The sequence below is a fragment of the Rhipicephalus sanguineus genome, chromosome 11, assembly GCF_013339695.2.
Source record: "Rhipicephalus sanguineus isolate Rsan-2018 chromosome 11, BIME_Rsan_1.4, whole genome shotgun sequence".
Taxonomy (NCBI): domain Eukaryota; kingdom Metazoa; phylum Arthropoda; class Arachnida; order Ixodida; family Ixodidae; genus Rhipicephalus; species Rhipicephalus sanguineus.
In genome coordinates, this window is record NC_051186.1 from 139066827 (window position 1) to 139080784 (window position 13958).

Genomic DNA, 13958 nt, shown 5'->3' on the forward strand with positions numbered 1-13958 from the left:
GTGGTGTCAACACGCTTCGATCAGTTAGAAACTATTGTATGTAACAAGCTACAGTGTGCTCTAACAACTTGCAACACGTACTTATGACTGAGACAGGGCGGTAGTTACAGTAGAACCCCGCTGATACGTTTTTGAAGGGACCGTAGAAAATAAACGTAAGAGACGGGAAACGCAAGAGCCGAAAAACAGGAAAAACGACAAAATATTTAGTGGCACAGAATTTTATTTCAATGCTTACGTGCAGCACGAAAATTGGCGCGCTCAGCAGCGATCTAGTCGACGGATAGAAACGCGGAGCCGGGGACGGCCTCATCCACAGAAATGTAATCAACGTATGTGATTTTTTTAACACCAACAGCTGTAGGCATGAAAGAACTAAGCACACGCAATCACGACCAGCGCCGCGAGTCCGACCGCGAACCGCGCGCACGACCATGCGAGCTCCAACCAGCTCGGAACTCCTCTCGTCCTCCGACAAATAACGATGATGATGAGTCTACGCCAACGCGATGGCAGAAGTAAATACCTATCTCGAAGGCCTTGCTTTTACAAACAATACGTCATAGACGCCATGTTTGTGCAATACAAACCTCAAAGGCTATGCTTTTGTCAATAGTAAATGCCAATCTCGAAGGCCTTGCTTTCGCGAGCAATTACGTCATAGACGCCATCTTTGCAATGTGAATCTCGAAGGCCATGCTTTTGTTTGCATCAATCGAAAAATCCTGTTGCTTGCGCCTCTAATGAGCCTAATGTTACGGTCAAATCAGGAAAAGCTGCGTGAAAATGCACCGTGGCCGCTCTATTCGGTAGTCACTCGGTCGGTTCCGAGTGCACTTCGCGACGTATAATACGGGAACGTCCGACAGTTACGACGTAACAGCGGGGTTCCCAATACATTGTATCCTATGGGAGCTATGCCGGGACCGGCGGAAAACGACGTAACAGCCGGGAAAACGCAGCAGTGAGGAACGTAACAGCGGGGTTCTACTGTATTTACACAAAGGCGGTCACCTTTCTTGTGAATAGGTGTAACACGTGCAATGCGCCAATCACTTGGGATGTTACCGGTAGTAATCGATAGGTTAAACATCTTAGTCAGAAAACCTGAGATTTGCTCAGCGTAGCGTCTAATAAATGTGTTGGGAATGCCGTCAGAACCTGCAGACTTTTTAATATTCAGGTTTAGAAGCATAGAGGCGACACCTTCTTGAGTTATCACTAATGTTTTTTCTGGTTCTGTCATGGAGCCCTGATAATTATATTCGTCTAGCTCAGAAAATACAGTCTGAAAATACCAATTGAGAGCCACTGCGATTTCCATTGGTTCCTGTACAATTCGATCATGTACCTTCAATTGTTGTATATCGTCATTAACTTCGCTTATGTGGCGCCAAAATTTTGGGGGGTCAGTCTTAATAAACTCAACCAGAGTGTTGTTGAAGAAATTGTTTCTTGCCCGTCTAACTTCTTTGAGTAGCTCATGTTTTAATTCACTGAACTGTGGTGTAGAAGTCCTGTGCTGCTTTCTGAGGCGCTTTATTTTCCGTTTTGTTTGTATAATAGACCTAGTGATCCAAGGATTTGAGCGACGCTTATAAATTTTCTTCATGGGAACGAAATGAGTAATACAATGTGCTACCGCTAAGCAAAACATTTGCCACAAATGCTCAACTTCATGACTGTCACAGACAAGGTGCATATCCAAATAATAAATAACTGCCACATCATCAGCCTTATTATAATCTCTAATAATAGCCGAATAATTAGTTTTTTTATTTCCAACAGCCTTTTTAGTCCAGTTAAAAGATATTAACTTATGATCTGAAATTCCAGGCTCCACAACAGCTGATCGATTGCTGAATTTTTCATTTATAAACAAAAGGTCTAAAATAGAGTTTCCAAGAGTGCAAGTTCTCACAACTTGATCAAGATTATGAGAGTACATAATATCCATCAAAATATCACTATAAGTAGAATTCCCATATTGTAAGCGACTCCAATCAACAGACGGCAAATTAAAATCACCAGTAACAATCAGGTTTTTACCGGATAACTTCAGTAGATCATCATACAGTTCACTCAGGAAGGCATCGTCAGCATCCGGTGGCCGGTAAACAGCGCAAAGAAAAAACGTGATTTCTCAAAGTGACACTTTTAAGATTAATCTTTCGTGATCACTGATCTGGCCCGCGACTGGTACGTCAATACCCTGTTTTACAACTATTGCTACGCCTCCCCCTCGTGACTTTCTATCTTTTCGAAACAACTGGTAGCCCAGCGGTACAATTTCATCGTCGCGAATCAAAGCGTGCAACCATGTCTCAGTGATAATGCAAAAATGAGGATCATGCAACAAAAGAAGTTCTTCCAACTCTCCTACCTTATTAACAATGCAGTGATTCCACTCCTGCGCCAACTGCGCCAAAGTGCGCCAAATTGTATTTACTGCTCCATCCTGATAATATCGACGAAAATTGCGCCAAACTGCGCCAAAGACTCGGGTTTGGGGGCGTCTATCACCGGAAATCGCACGGCCGGCGCGTCAGAACATGTGCAGCTTGATCTTGGGGCTGCCAAAGTCGCAACCATGGACCAAGAATTATTCCGCTGAATAAATAGCGCTCGCGCGTGCGTCCCGAATAAGCCACGATGCCATGCACGGTGCCGACGCAGCTTGTTCTGCAAGTCGGCTCGACAGCAAAACGCGCTCTGCGCAGAGGCTCGTGACGTCTAGGCCTCTCGGTAGCGAGAAAGTGCTACGGCGATTCATCGTCGGACGTCGTCTGTTCTAGAAACGCTGGTGATAGCTCGTTTAAAGCGTCGCACGGCACGTAAGGAAAGCAATGTTCAGTAATAACAACACGTGTGCCGCTAAAATGTCTGTCACTTCTGTTTCTGGACATCGCGGAATGAAATATGGGATCGCTAGCAGTATATATATGGAACAATATCGAATTTTCCTTGCTTCGCGTTTATGGAAGAGCACGCGAATGGTGGAAACGCGTTCACACTTTTCCTCGGATATACTTTATCCATGGATCTTCATTCGGAAGAGCTTTTTCTTATTTGCTTATACCAGCACGTCCGAGTTTAATCACTCTGCGGTAAATACCCCCTAAAAGGCCCTGCCCTTTCGAGCTCACGTTCTAGGGTTCTAATTCGAATTTTTTGCTTGCTTTTTAAAAATGTCATCTCATTAATAAAATCATATATCCTGGTCGGAGCAGCTGCAAATACGCAGCTGTCAGTAGCGGGCCCATCGCTGACGGCCCACAGTGAAGCGGCTACCCCATGTTACACGTCCGCCCCTCGCTTTCGGGGGTCAATGGCTGACGAGTAAAAAAACTCAGTTTCGCTTAAGGGCGAAGCAATGAATGCGACACCAACAAACTGTACTGTTAAACGAAGTAACGCTAGCAGCTAACACTTTTGGATTTGATCTCGCGTAACTCAACCAAACACTGGTTTAAGGGAATATGGCCCCTCCAGGAACGGAAGCGTTTTTTTGCTCTGAGTTCTCTAAACACGAAATAAGCGTTGAGAGCACAGCAAGTTTACGAGCGGTCTCCTGATGCCTCGAGATGGCGCGCGCGCAAGCGACTGCGCCCTTCGAGCGATGCGGTCCCCCCCCCCCTCCCGCTCCTCTGGCGCCCTTTCATGCTCCTTACGAAAGACGGGTGGGGCGTTTCCTCTCTGTTTGATGAGCAATCGACGGCAGGCCCGCACGCGGGAAGATGTTATCTCATGCGGTGTCCGTGCGACGGAGACAGACGGCCGGCTAGCTTAATAGACACTTTTAGTTGGGCGTACGTAACGAGCCCACGTACGCGGCACGATACGTTGCGTACGCTGCATGCGAAGCGCTCAAAGACACTTTTAGTTCCCCGTATTGCCGTACCGAGATACGTTTGGTTCAACTGGACGTATGTTATTAGAAATAAAACAGCTTTTGGGTGCTTTTTAGCGCCCTCGCGTAGTAGCGGCCGTCATAATGGCCACTAGCATCCAAGCCAAGGCGAATCGTTTTTTGGATCCATGGTCTACGTCGGTTTGTTCAGTTACGCGAGGTTTTGCATGTGCGTGCGCTTTTACCGTGTGTTTGGTCACGTTGTGTGCGTTTAGACAGACTGTGTTGACCATTGCTACTGTGCCCTTTTACTGTACCGGACCTACGAACATCAATTAATAGCAAGGTCGCACAACGACTAACGCACCCTATTTTGTACCGTGCTCGGAAACAACCATCCAGACTTACTTTTTTTGGTTTCGCTGATCATTCTCCGAGTACCGTGCAGCAACAGGTTCAGGCGCTCGCGCACACAGCGCGCTGTAAAAGGTTTTTTCAGGGCTTCCCTGAGGCGCCAAGCTATCTCTTCCCACTGCTCCGGGTGCCTAAACGGATCGCTAGTTTGTATTTCCGCTAGCAGCGCAATATCGTCGCTCAGAGTAAAATAAACTCGATTTGGGCCGGCTTTGTTGCTCTCTGCGTTCGACGCCATCGCTGCCGTTTTGCTATCTGGTTCCTATATCAATCGAGATATCGCGAGAGCGTCACGCCGCGTACGCTTCGCCTGGTCACGTTTACGCACGCCGCGTTTTTTATCGGGCGTACGCGCGCATCTCTGGAATCGATGCGTTACGTACTGCACATGCGCAGTTCTCTCCCGTGGCAGTGCTGCGTACGTGGGCTCGATACGTACGCCCAACTAAAAGTGTCTAATCTCCGCTTCAGCCGCGTTCGTCGCCAGCGCTCGCGAGCTTTTACCCGCGGCTAGAATGCGCGTGGTGATGTTATTAATTTGGTCTTTATACAGAAAATTACGGCAATGGCGACGGCAAAAATCCACGGCCATATAGTTGTTATCACAATAAACATTTAAAAAAAGTTGAGGAGCCATTTCACTCTGTGAAGTGGATGATAAGCGAAGCTGTTTCACGCATGGCAAGGAGGTGACATGGTGGAGGACAGTTTGGTATGCAAGGCCAGGTTGTTAACGTTCAATACGCAATATTAATGCGAAAGCATCAGATGCTTTACCAAACACGAAAATTGACCGTCGGCGGCGTCAATCGATTGATGCAAAAAATAATCATGTGATGGCGTCATCATCACGTCATAGATCGTCAATACTTGTGACGTCATCATGGCGTCATATATCGTGATGTCACGTGTTGACGCCATCACGACATCGTCGCATTACACTGCTTCCGTAATCGGTGCGCCGATCATGGAACTAGCGAAAAACCAGGTGAGATGAAGAAAGCTTGCAGAGAGGGAGGGGGAGGATCAACCCGTCGATCGAGAAGAAAAAGAAGCTGGCTTTCGCCTTGGAGTTTTCTTAGGGGAATGCACAAAGAACAGTGTGGCTCTTTGGCATTGAGGCACTGCTGTACATCACGGCGTTTGTCTACCACGTCTGCTGATAACCACATAGATGTATTTAGAGTGTTATTTCATAAAGGGCAATTTTATTGATCTGGTATTCTGTTTATTTGCTAATGTCGAAAATAATCACTGAAGAGGTTAATTCAGAACACTCAACTGCATGAGCCCTTATTTTTTCATTAGCGAGTGAAGTATAGAGTTCTCCTGAGATGATTTTTTCCATGAGGTTTGCAATGAATCTAAATATTTCTAGCCTTCATAAGAGTCCCATAGTAATATTCCGGTGCTTGAATGTTATTGCAATATGCTTCTGTAGTGCACTCCAGGATGTAAAATTCGCTGCTCCAGAGTGCTCCCAGATGCAAAATTATCTGCTCCAAAATGCTCCAAGATGAAAATTTTGCTGCTCCAAAGTGCTCCAAAACGGAAATCTTGCTGCTCCAAAAATTGCTCCAAATCAGAAGCCCTCGGTAGCATCACTGACAATGCTTCTTGCATTAAAACTAAGCAAACGAAGCTGTTTTGGTACTGACTGCTAGCTAATCGATGGCGATTTTTTGGGTTTCGCTATCCATTTACGGGAATTGGAAGCGTCGTCCCATGTGTACATCTCGTTGGCAATGCGGGTCTTATCGTGCACGAGTGATACCTTCTTGCCCTTTGCTTTATCCTCTCTCGCGCTTTCCCACAACAGCTTTCGCTTCCGCAATGTGTCTGCACAGTAATCATTCTGAATGTTTATACCCGTCCCTTTTAGCTTTCTCGAATTTCTAAGGACTGCTTCTTTTTCATTGAAATCTTGAAAATATAGGATAACTGGTCGCTTGGGGAAGGCTTACCAAGCCTGTGGATTCTAGCTACTGATGTGACGCTCAAACCTAATTTTATTTCAATGATGTCTTTAAGAACTTTGTCGCGTAAGATGGATTCTGTTTCTTGAGGCCGCTCGGCCGCACCAAAAATCACCAAATTAGACCTTCGGCTACGATCCTCTAAATCTATTAGTCTGGCTTGTTGCGATTTTAGCATCACCTGCATAGATTCCACAGATGTGCTCATACATTCAATTGAGCAAGCTTTAAGTTGGAGCGCTTGTACATTATCCTCCAAGTTTACTAACCGTGTGCCAAAATTGTTAACGGCCTTTTCCGTTGCTTCGAGGCGTGATTTTAGTTCTGTGATTTCGGAGAGCATAGCTTGTTTGCCATCCATAATGGTTTTAAACATTTCTTCTACCGATGGCCCTGGATTCTCCTCATCATCACCGCACAAGATAAGTTTGCATACACACAAACAGTCATACGCAATAAGCAAGCATCTGCGTGGGCACAGCAGAATGACAAGAAACCGATCGTCACTGTGTACAGAATGACAATGACCAAGCGCATGGTAATGACCAAGCGCAAAGTAAGCGCATGGTGAACGGTGTGTTCGCGGTGCTTGCGCCGTGCCCATTGATTCGGTCTGTGAGCGACAGTCCTTTTATAGGGCTTGTTGATGATGTGATGAATCCCCCTGGTGATGAGAGTAGCATCGGCTTGTCCAGAATGATAGCGTCACCGCCCATGTTCGTCATCACGTTGCTTGCTCCTGCTGCAACTAGTAGTTGCGGAACTAGCCCCGTCGTACAGGCTCCGTTGAGGGTCGAAAACATCGCCTGTACGAGAAGAAGTAAGCGCATGGTGAACGGTGTGTTCGCGGCGCTTGCGCTGTGCCCATTGATTCGGTCCGTGAGCGACAGTCCTTTTATAGGGCTTGTTGATGACGTGATGAATGCCCCTGGTGATGAGAGTAGCATCGGCTTGTCCAGAATGATAGCGTCACCGCCCATGTTCGTCGTCACGTTGCTTGCTCCTGCTGCAACTAGTAGCGGCGGAACTAGCGCCGTCGAACAGGCTCCGTTGAGGGTCGAAAACATCGCCTGTACGAGAAGAAGTAAGCGCATGGTGAACGGTGTGTTCGCGGCGCTTGCGCTGTGCCCATTGATTTGGTCCGTGAGCGACAGTCCTTTTATAGGGCTTGTTGATGACGTGATGAATGCCCCTGGTGATGAGAGTAGCATCGGCTTGTCCAGAATGATAGCGTCACCGCCCATGTTCGTCGTCACGTTGCTTGCTCCTGCTGCAACTAGTAGCGACGGAACTAGCGCCGTCGAACAGGCTCCGTTGAGGGTCGAAAACATCGCCTGTACGAGAAGAAGTAAGCGCATGGTGAACGGTGTGTTCGCGGCGCTTGCGCTGTGCCCATTGATTCGGTCCGTGAGCGACAGTCTTTTTATAGGGCTTGTTGATGACGTGATGAATGCCCTTGGTGATGAGAGTAGCATCGGCTTGTCCATAATGATAGCGTCACCGCCCATGTTCGTCGTCACGTTGCTTGCTCCTGCTGCAACTAGTAGCGGCGGAACTGGCGCCATCGAACAAGCTCCGTTGAGGGTCGAAAACATCGCCTGTACGAGAAGAAGTAAGCGCATGGTGAATGGTGTGTTCGCGGCGCTTGCGCCGTGCCCATTTTCCACATTCGTGCTTTTTTTTAACTATGTTTTGTGGCTGAAAACCAGTTTCTCCGAAAGCAAGTAGTGAGTGAACACGCACCCTACAAGCCCTTCATATGCGCTCCGTGCTTACCGTCCATTTTTATAAAAAAGAAATTCGCGCACGAAAGCCAAAATGTTTGTCTGGAGTCAGCTGTGTATAGGAAATGATTGGGTAACTTCTAAGGCAGTCCGCAGACGCTGTGCGCCTTTTTATTTGTACTTGTTCCTCGGAGCGCGTCTATTCGAACGCTTTCAGCTCCTAGCTTCATTACACCTTGTGTCTGTCGTGACCGTCGTTAAGTTGAGATGCTGAGGGTAAAGGAGGTCTTCAGCAAGTGTAAATTTCCTGGCAACCAATACAGTTTGCTTGTAAATGCGAATAAATGCCGCCGGCGTACTGAGGTGCTGAACGCTGACCCAGCAAGCTCTTCGTCGTTGAACCTCTCAGCCTTTTTAGCGTCCTTCGAGGCAAATCGCATGCAGGGTGACAATGGTTGTGCTCTAACTGTCATGAATATTATTTGTGATGCAATTAGACCGAATTGCGCAAGCAAACTGTGCGGTGCAAGTGTCGAGCTAAAGGGATTGCGTTGCAGGGTCTTTGCTGTCTTTGTTTAGACTTCATAGTCTTAAGGATTGCAACATCATGTGTTGTTCTTTCGGTTAATGATGGCAGTATTGCACGAGCCAAAATTCTGAAAATAATTGGGATTGAAGCCTGACCAAAACACAGTCAATTTGCTGGAAAAAGTTGACCGCAATCGACAATACATTGCGGATAGAGCTCCACGACAGCTCACAAAAAAAAGCAAGGTAAGCAAGACGAGAGGCTCCAAAGTGAAAAATTGACTTTGACAATCATTGCCAAGCTTGTAGCCACTAAAATTTGGAAGATAATGATGTATGTGGATATCCCTTTTAGTCGCAGAGAAAATGGTACCTCAAAATAGCCAAAAATGCATGGGACATCTAGGGCTTACCCTATGCCATTAATTTAGCTGCAGAACTTTTAGCCTCTCTAGACTTACTGGAGCCTCTAATACATAAACAGTGTTCCCACAGTTAGTTCAGATCAGTGGTGGCGAACCTTCCGTTGAGGTGCAGCATTGCTCTGTCAAAGGAACTGAAGGTGGCGTAGTTACGCTTAGTTCGTTACCATGCCCACACTTTCGGTGACTCACGTGGGCAGGGCAAGGTGACTTTTCTTTCACGCATTCTAAAGCTCCTGCTGCAAGAACCGCAGAAAAATTGTGACATTGTCGACAATAATGTCGGCCTTTGTTAGCCACAAGGTTTTACTGAATTCTTGAACCACTGCAGTTTCCCTTCGAAACATATTGCCTACAGTACAAGCATATGTTCTGCTGTTGACTTACTCATCACCATTACCATAATTTCCAAAGTACACTTCTCTTTCTTGTGTAGCAGTGTGTGCAAAGTGCACTCGCTCAAAATGACACTAAACTTGTCAGTGTGGCAGAGGTATGTACTGCACGTGCACACTTCACTCACCAATAAAGTACTCCTCTGTTGTGGCACCCACAGCTGCAAATCTTTTGCTCGTGTGTAAAACCTTGTGTGTATGTGCTTGCAGGCTGGGTCCATTCGAGATGTGTAATGACTTGTGGGCATCACTCGAGGAGAGCTTGGGGCCAGAGTTACAACCCAGTGACCCTGACAGTGACGACAATGATGACTGGGAAGATGTCGCAGAAGACTCGCCCAAGGCTGACAGTCAGGTTGGCTCTCTCACTTTAACATTTTTTATTCTCTAAGAGGCCCTGCTGTGCACCCATGGGTAGCAGCAATAGTGTTATGACAATCATAACTTGAATTCCAGGCTTGCCAAGCAGCTGCTTGATGCCTCTGAACATACTTCAGGGCTTTTCCAAGGGCGCTTTTTCAGGGCACTACTGGAGTTCTGCGGGCTCCGTGTCCTCCTTATCACCTGCGGGTTTCCATAGAGTGCACAAATCGCGGCCATAACAAAACGACGCCAGAGTGTATGCGGTGACCACGCACTCTGCAGTACGCTTGGCAGTACGCGTATGCCAGCCCCAGTCTTTCTGCTTAGTAGACACTGCTTACTTGTGCCACTGTGCACAGCAGCCGCATTTTCGATGGAGGCGAAAATGCTTGAGGCCCATGTACTTAGATTTAGGTGCACGTTAAAGAACACCAGATGCTAAAACCTTCCAGAGCCCTTCACTCTCTCGTAATGAAATCATGGTATGTGCCGCTCATTTATTTGCCCAGCTGGCCGGTAAAGCACTGTAGGCCGATTCTTGATTCGACAGTGTTTTAGGAGATTGTGCCATAGTGTGCTAATGAAGAGCTTCTTGTCACTGGTGATGGCTGCTCGTGTGCCATGGTAGCAGAGGACTTGCACCATGCACTCTGGTATTTTTGCACTGGTTGCTGCTCGTGGAGGGAACAGTTCTGGAAAGTTGATAAGCTTGTCAATGACTAGCAGCAGACATTTGTGGCCACAAGGTGTTGATGGCAAGGGCCCATAATGTCAGCTCTAAGTTCTTCCATCTGTGTTGTTGCGCACTGACTGCTCATGATTCCATCATACTTCTTGTGCCGAGCTTTTGTGCACCGACATATAGCACAGCACTGCACATACTTTCATATGTCCTTCAGCATGCCCAGCCACACAAATCTGCAACACATCTGAATATTTTGAAAAATTCGGCATGTGCCACAGAATGGTCATGTGGCATTTTCAATGCCAAATGCCAGAGGTAAGAAGGTAGCCATGGTACCTTCTTGTTGTCTCTTTGCTGAACGAAGCAGTCTGCTTGGCTCCAATTCTGTTGTTTCTGCCAGATCATGAATAAGGCAATGATCAGGGTCTGAATTCTGGAGCATAGCCCCTTGGACCACGCTTTTCAGTTTTGGGAGACAGCTGTCACGAGCCTGTTCTTGTGGAAGTTGTACTGTGTGACTTAAGGGTGTTGTATCATCCCCCAAGGCAACTGCTACTTGCTGAGATGTAATTTTACCGTCAGGTTCTGGTGCAGCAATGGGAAACAGTTTCTCATGCAGGCCATCACTTTGGTGGTATTCATACTGAAGAGGGGCTCTACTCAAGGCATCTGTGGGTATATTTGCTAGCCCCCGTCTGTGCTTGATTTGGTAGTTTAAACCCAGCGCTTCACCCTGGGCAAAGCTTGGTCACTGGTGAACAGTCATGGAAAGTTTCAATGGTATGCGAAAAGCGGAAAATTCCTTGATGGTGGGCACCTCTGCCATGTCCACGCACGTGATTAGTCGGAGAAGAGCTCGTGGCACGCGACCCGAGCCATGGCGAAAAACCCAAGGAGAGAATGGGCTTTGTGGAGTACTGCTCAAAGAAGGTCGAAGAAGCCAGTGTCGCACGGGTGACAAGAGCGGCGGTCACCGGGTCCGGTGATGCAGCACCAAGAGTCCATAGCGTGCACGTCGATCTCGGCAATGACCGGGTGAGGCTACTGCAGAGTCACAGCATCCTCGCCACAGCAGTTCCTGGAACACGTGCAACCCTTCACTTTCGTTGGCAGAAGGGCTCGGACCCACAGTACAGCCCCCGGAGTGCCATGTCATCACTTAAGAGACTTACTTGAAAGAAGGGCCTGAGGAGGCAGCTAGGCCTAACCCTTTCCACTTAAATGATGGCCTTGACAATGACCGGGAAACTGGCAACAAGTGGATTGTCCAGTGCTTCTGAGCAACGACGACCGCAGGACCTCCTTGAGAGCTTCGACGACGAGCGCGAAGTAACATGGACGCAGGGATCGACTTGCACAACGTGCAGACCGGACAAAAGTAAGGACGCTCCATTACGGATGTGACTGCAAGGCCAGTGTGGCCAGACTGCTATTGCAGCTAGGGACTGAGTATAGCTATTTACTTAAAGCGTCGTCATGACTGTTATTTGCATGCATATTATTTGTAGCATATTTTGTGTGATTTTAATTGTTGCTTAAGATGAAGTGTTTGCTGTGCCTGCCGCCTCCCGAGATCTGTGACTTAATAAGTAGCAAACCTCAGCCAGAATTTTTCCATCTTTTGGCCCAGTCACTTACGTCGGGGGTTGCAGGGATAGATTGGGAGAAGTTGGCAATGTTGGCCAGGAACATGAACATGACTAAAGAGGAGATGATGAAATTTTGGGAGAACGTGCAGTGGGAACTTGAACATGAACGCAAAGTTGAGCAATGGGCCAAAGCTCGTGTGGACTTCAAGCTCGAGAAAGAAGTGCTAGAGTTAAAGCTGTGTTTAGCGGAGGCGGATGTGATGGCGCGGGATGATGCAAGTGACGTTAGCACTACATTGACGTGTCACCCAGCTCGCCTTCTGCCAGACCCAAGCTTGTATGCCCTCGGAAGTTGATGGTGCCCTTTGACGAAGGGAGGGACGACCTTGACGATTATTTGCATCGTTTTGTAAGGATAGCTGTGGGGCGAGGCTGGGAGAGGAGCGACTTGGCCAACGCCTTGAGCCTTTTTCTAGTCGGGGAGGCGTTAAGTGTGTTTGGCCGCGCGCCAGCACGGGAGTCGGTGGACTATGACATGGTAAAAAAGACTTTTAGAAAGATTCCTTCTGACTGCGGAAAGGTTCTGCGAGAAGTTCAAAACTTGTAAGCCCAAAGGCTCAGAAACGGGAAAACAATTTGTATACCGCCTTTCTAACTATTTTGACCAATGGATAGTTATCAGATACGAAAAAGACATATGAAGGAGTCCGTGACAGAATAGCTGTAACCGGTGCAGCAAGAAGTTTGCAGTATTTTTGAAAGCTACGCACATTAGAGGAGACGGCAAAGTAAGCGGAACAGTTCGTGGAGGAATAAGAAAAAGGGGGCAGCCCTCTCGCAGCGAGTGAGGCCCCATTGAATAAACCAAGGGCACAGCAGTGGTGTATCATGTGCCACAGACTTAGGCATATAAATTGCCAAACAAGCAATAGCCGAATGGAATTGCCAGTGATCTGCCAGGTATGACAGAAAAGGGGGCACAAGGCTGATGAATGCAGAACTAGGTCAGTAGATAATACTACATGTACAGTGAGGTCGGAAGAGAAAACAGAGATTTGTTAGCACAGTGATGGAAATGTCGGCAGACAGTGATATGCCGGCTGTGTAAGGAAAGGTAAACGGCAAATGGGTAACTGTGTTGAGGGACTCTGAAGCAGATACTGTATTAGTAAGGAAAAGTCTGGTGAGCCGGAGCGATTTCACGGGGAGAAGGGGAATAGTGGTGTTCATAGATGGATCTAAGGCAAAAGAAGGCCAGATACTATTTTGTTGATAAAGTCACCGCAAAATGTATGGAACACCCATTATATGATGTGATCTTAGGAAATAGGCCAGGCATGTGAAAAGTTGGCGACCCAGTGCGGCAAAGTATCTATGCCAAACAAAGAAGCAAGGGCATCCGAGAAGAGAAGGCAAGGAAAAGCCACGATAACCTAGAAGCTAGGGAAAGAAGTTTGAGCAGTGAAAGCTCAACTGAGATTGTGTGTTCTGAGAAAAAATTTGGAGGCACAAAGGAACGAGGACAAGAAATGACAGGACTGGTGCCATTCCTGTCACTTTAGTCCTGTCACTCAAACTAAAACGCGTTTTAGTTTTGAGATTGTGTGACCTATCCCAGAGCATATAAGCGTATCTTCAGTGGAACTCTTTAAAGAGCACATGAATGCAGAAATACGTAGTAAACAGGATCGGGTGTAAACCGACAAGAGAAGGCTATATTGACGGAGTAGCATATGAATCCATCAAGGATTTGGTATTCCGGAAATGTTGGAAAGGAGGAAAACTAACAAGACTACTGATGGTGCCAGCAGCTTATAGGAAGGCTTATAGGAGAGGAGAAACATCTGGCGTCTTTCGTTAAGCAGCTGGCGTCTTTTCGTTTTGCTTTAGAAACATCTGGCGTCTTTTCGTTTTGCTTTTAGAAAACATCTGGCGTCTTTCGTTGGTTTATTTCATCAATCAACGGCGTTTTGAACAAAATTTTTATTGTTTAATCATGCACAGGAGAAATC

The 13958-nt window shown here is 47.1% G+C and overlaps 1 protein-coding gene across 1 annotated transcript in view; it reads left to right on the forward strand.

The window, feature by feature from the left end:
• Positions 1–13958, forward strand: part of LOC119374759 (beclin 1-associated autophagy-related key regulator) — a 198422-nt gene that overhangs the window by 168772 nt on the left and 15692 nt on the right. Inside the window, exon 10 of the mRNA XM_049411003.1 lies at positions 9520–9664. Coding sequence (XP_049266960.1) covers positions 9520–9664 — 145 coding nt within the window. The remainder of the gene's footprint in view (positions 1–9519; positions 9665–13958) is intronic.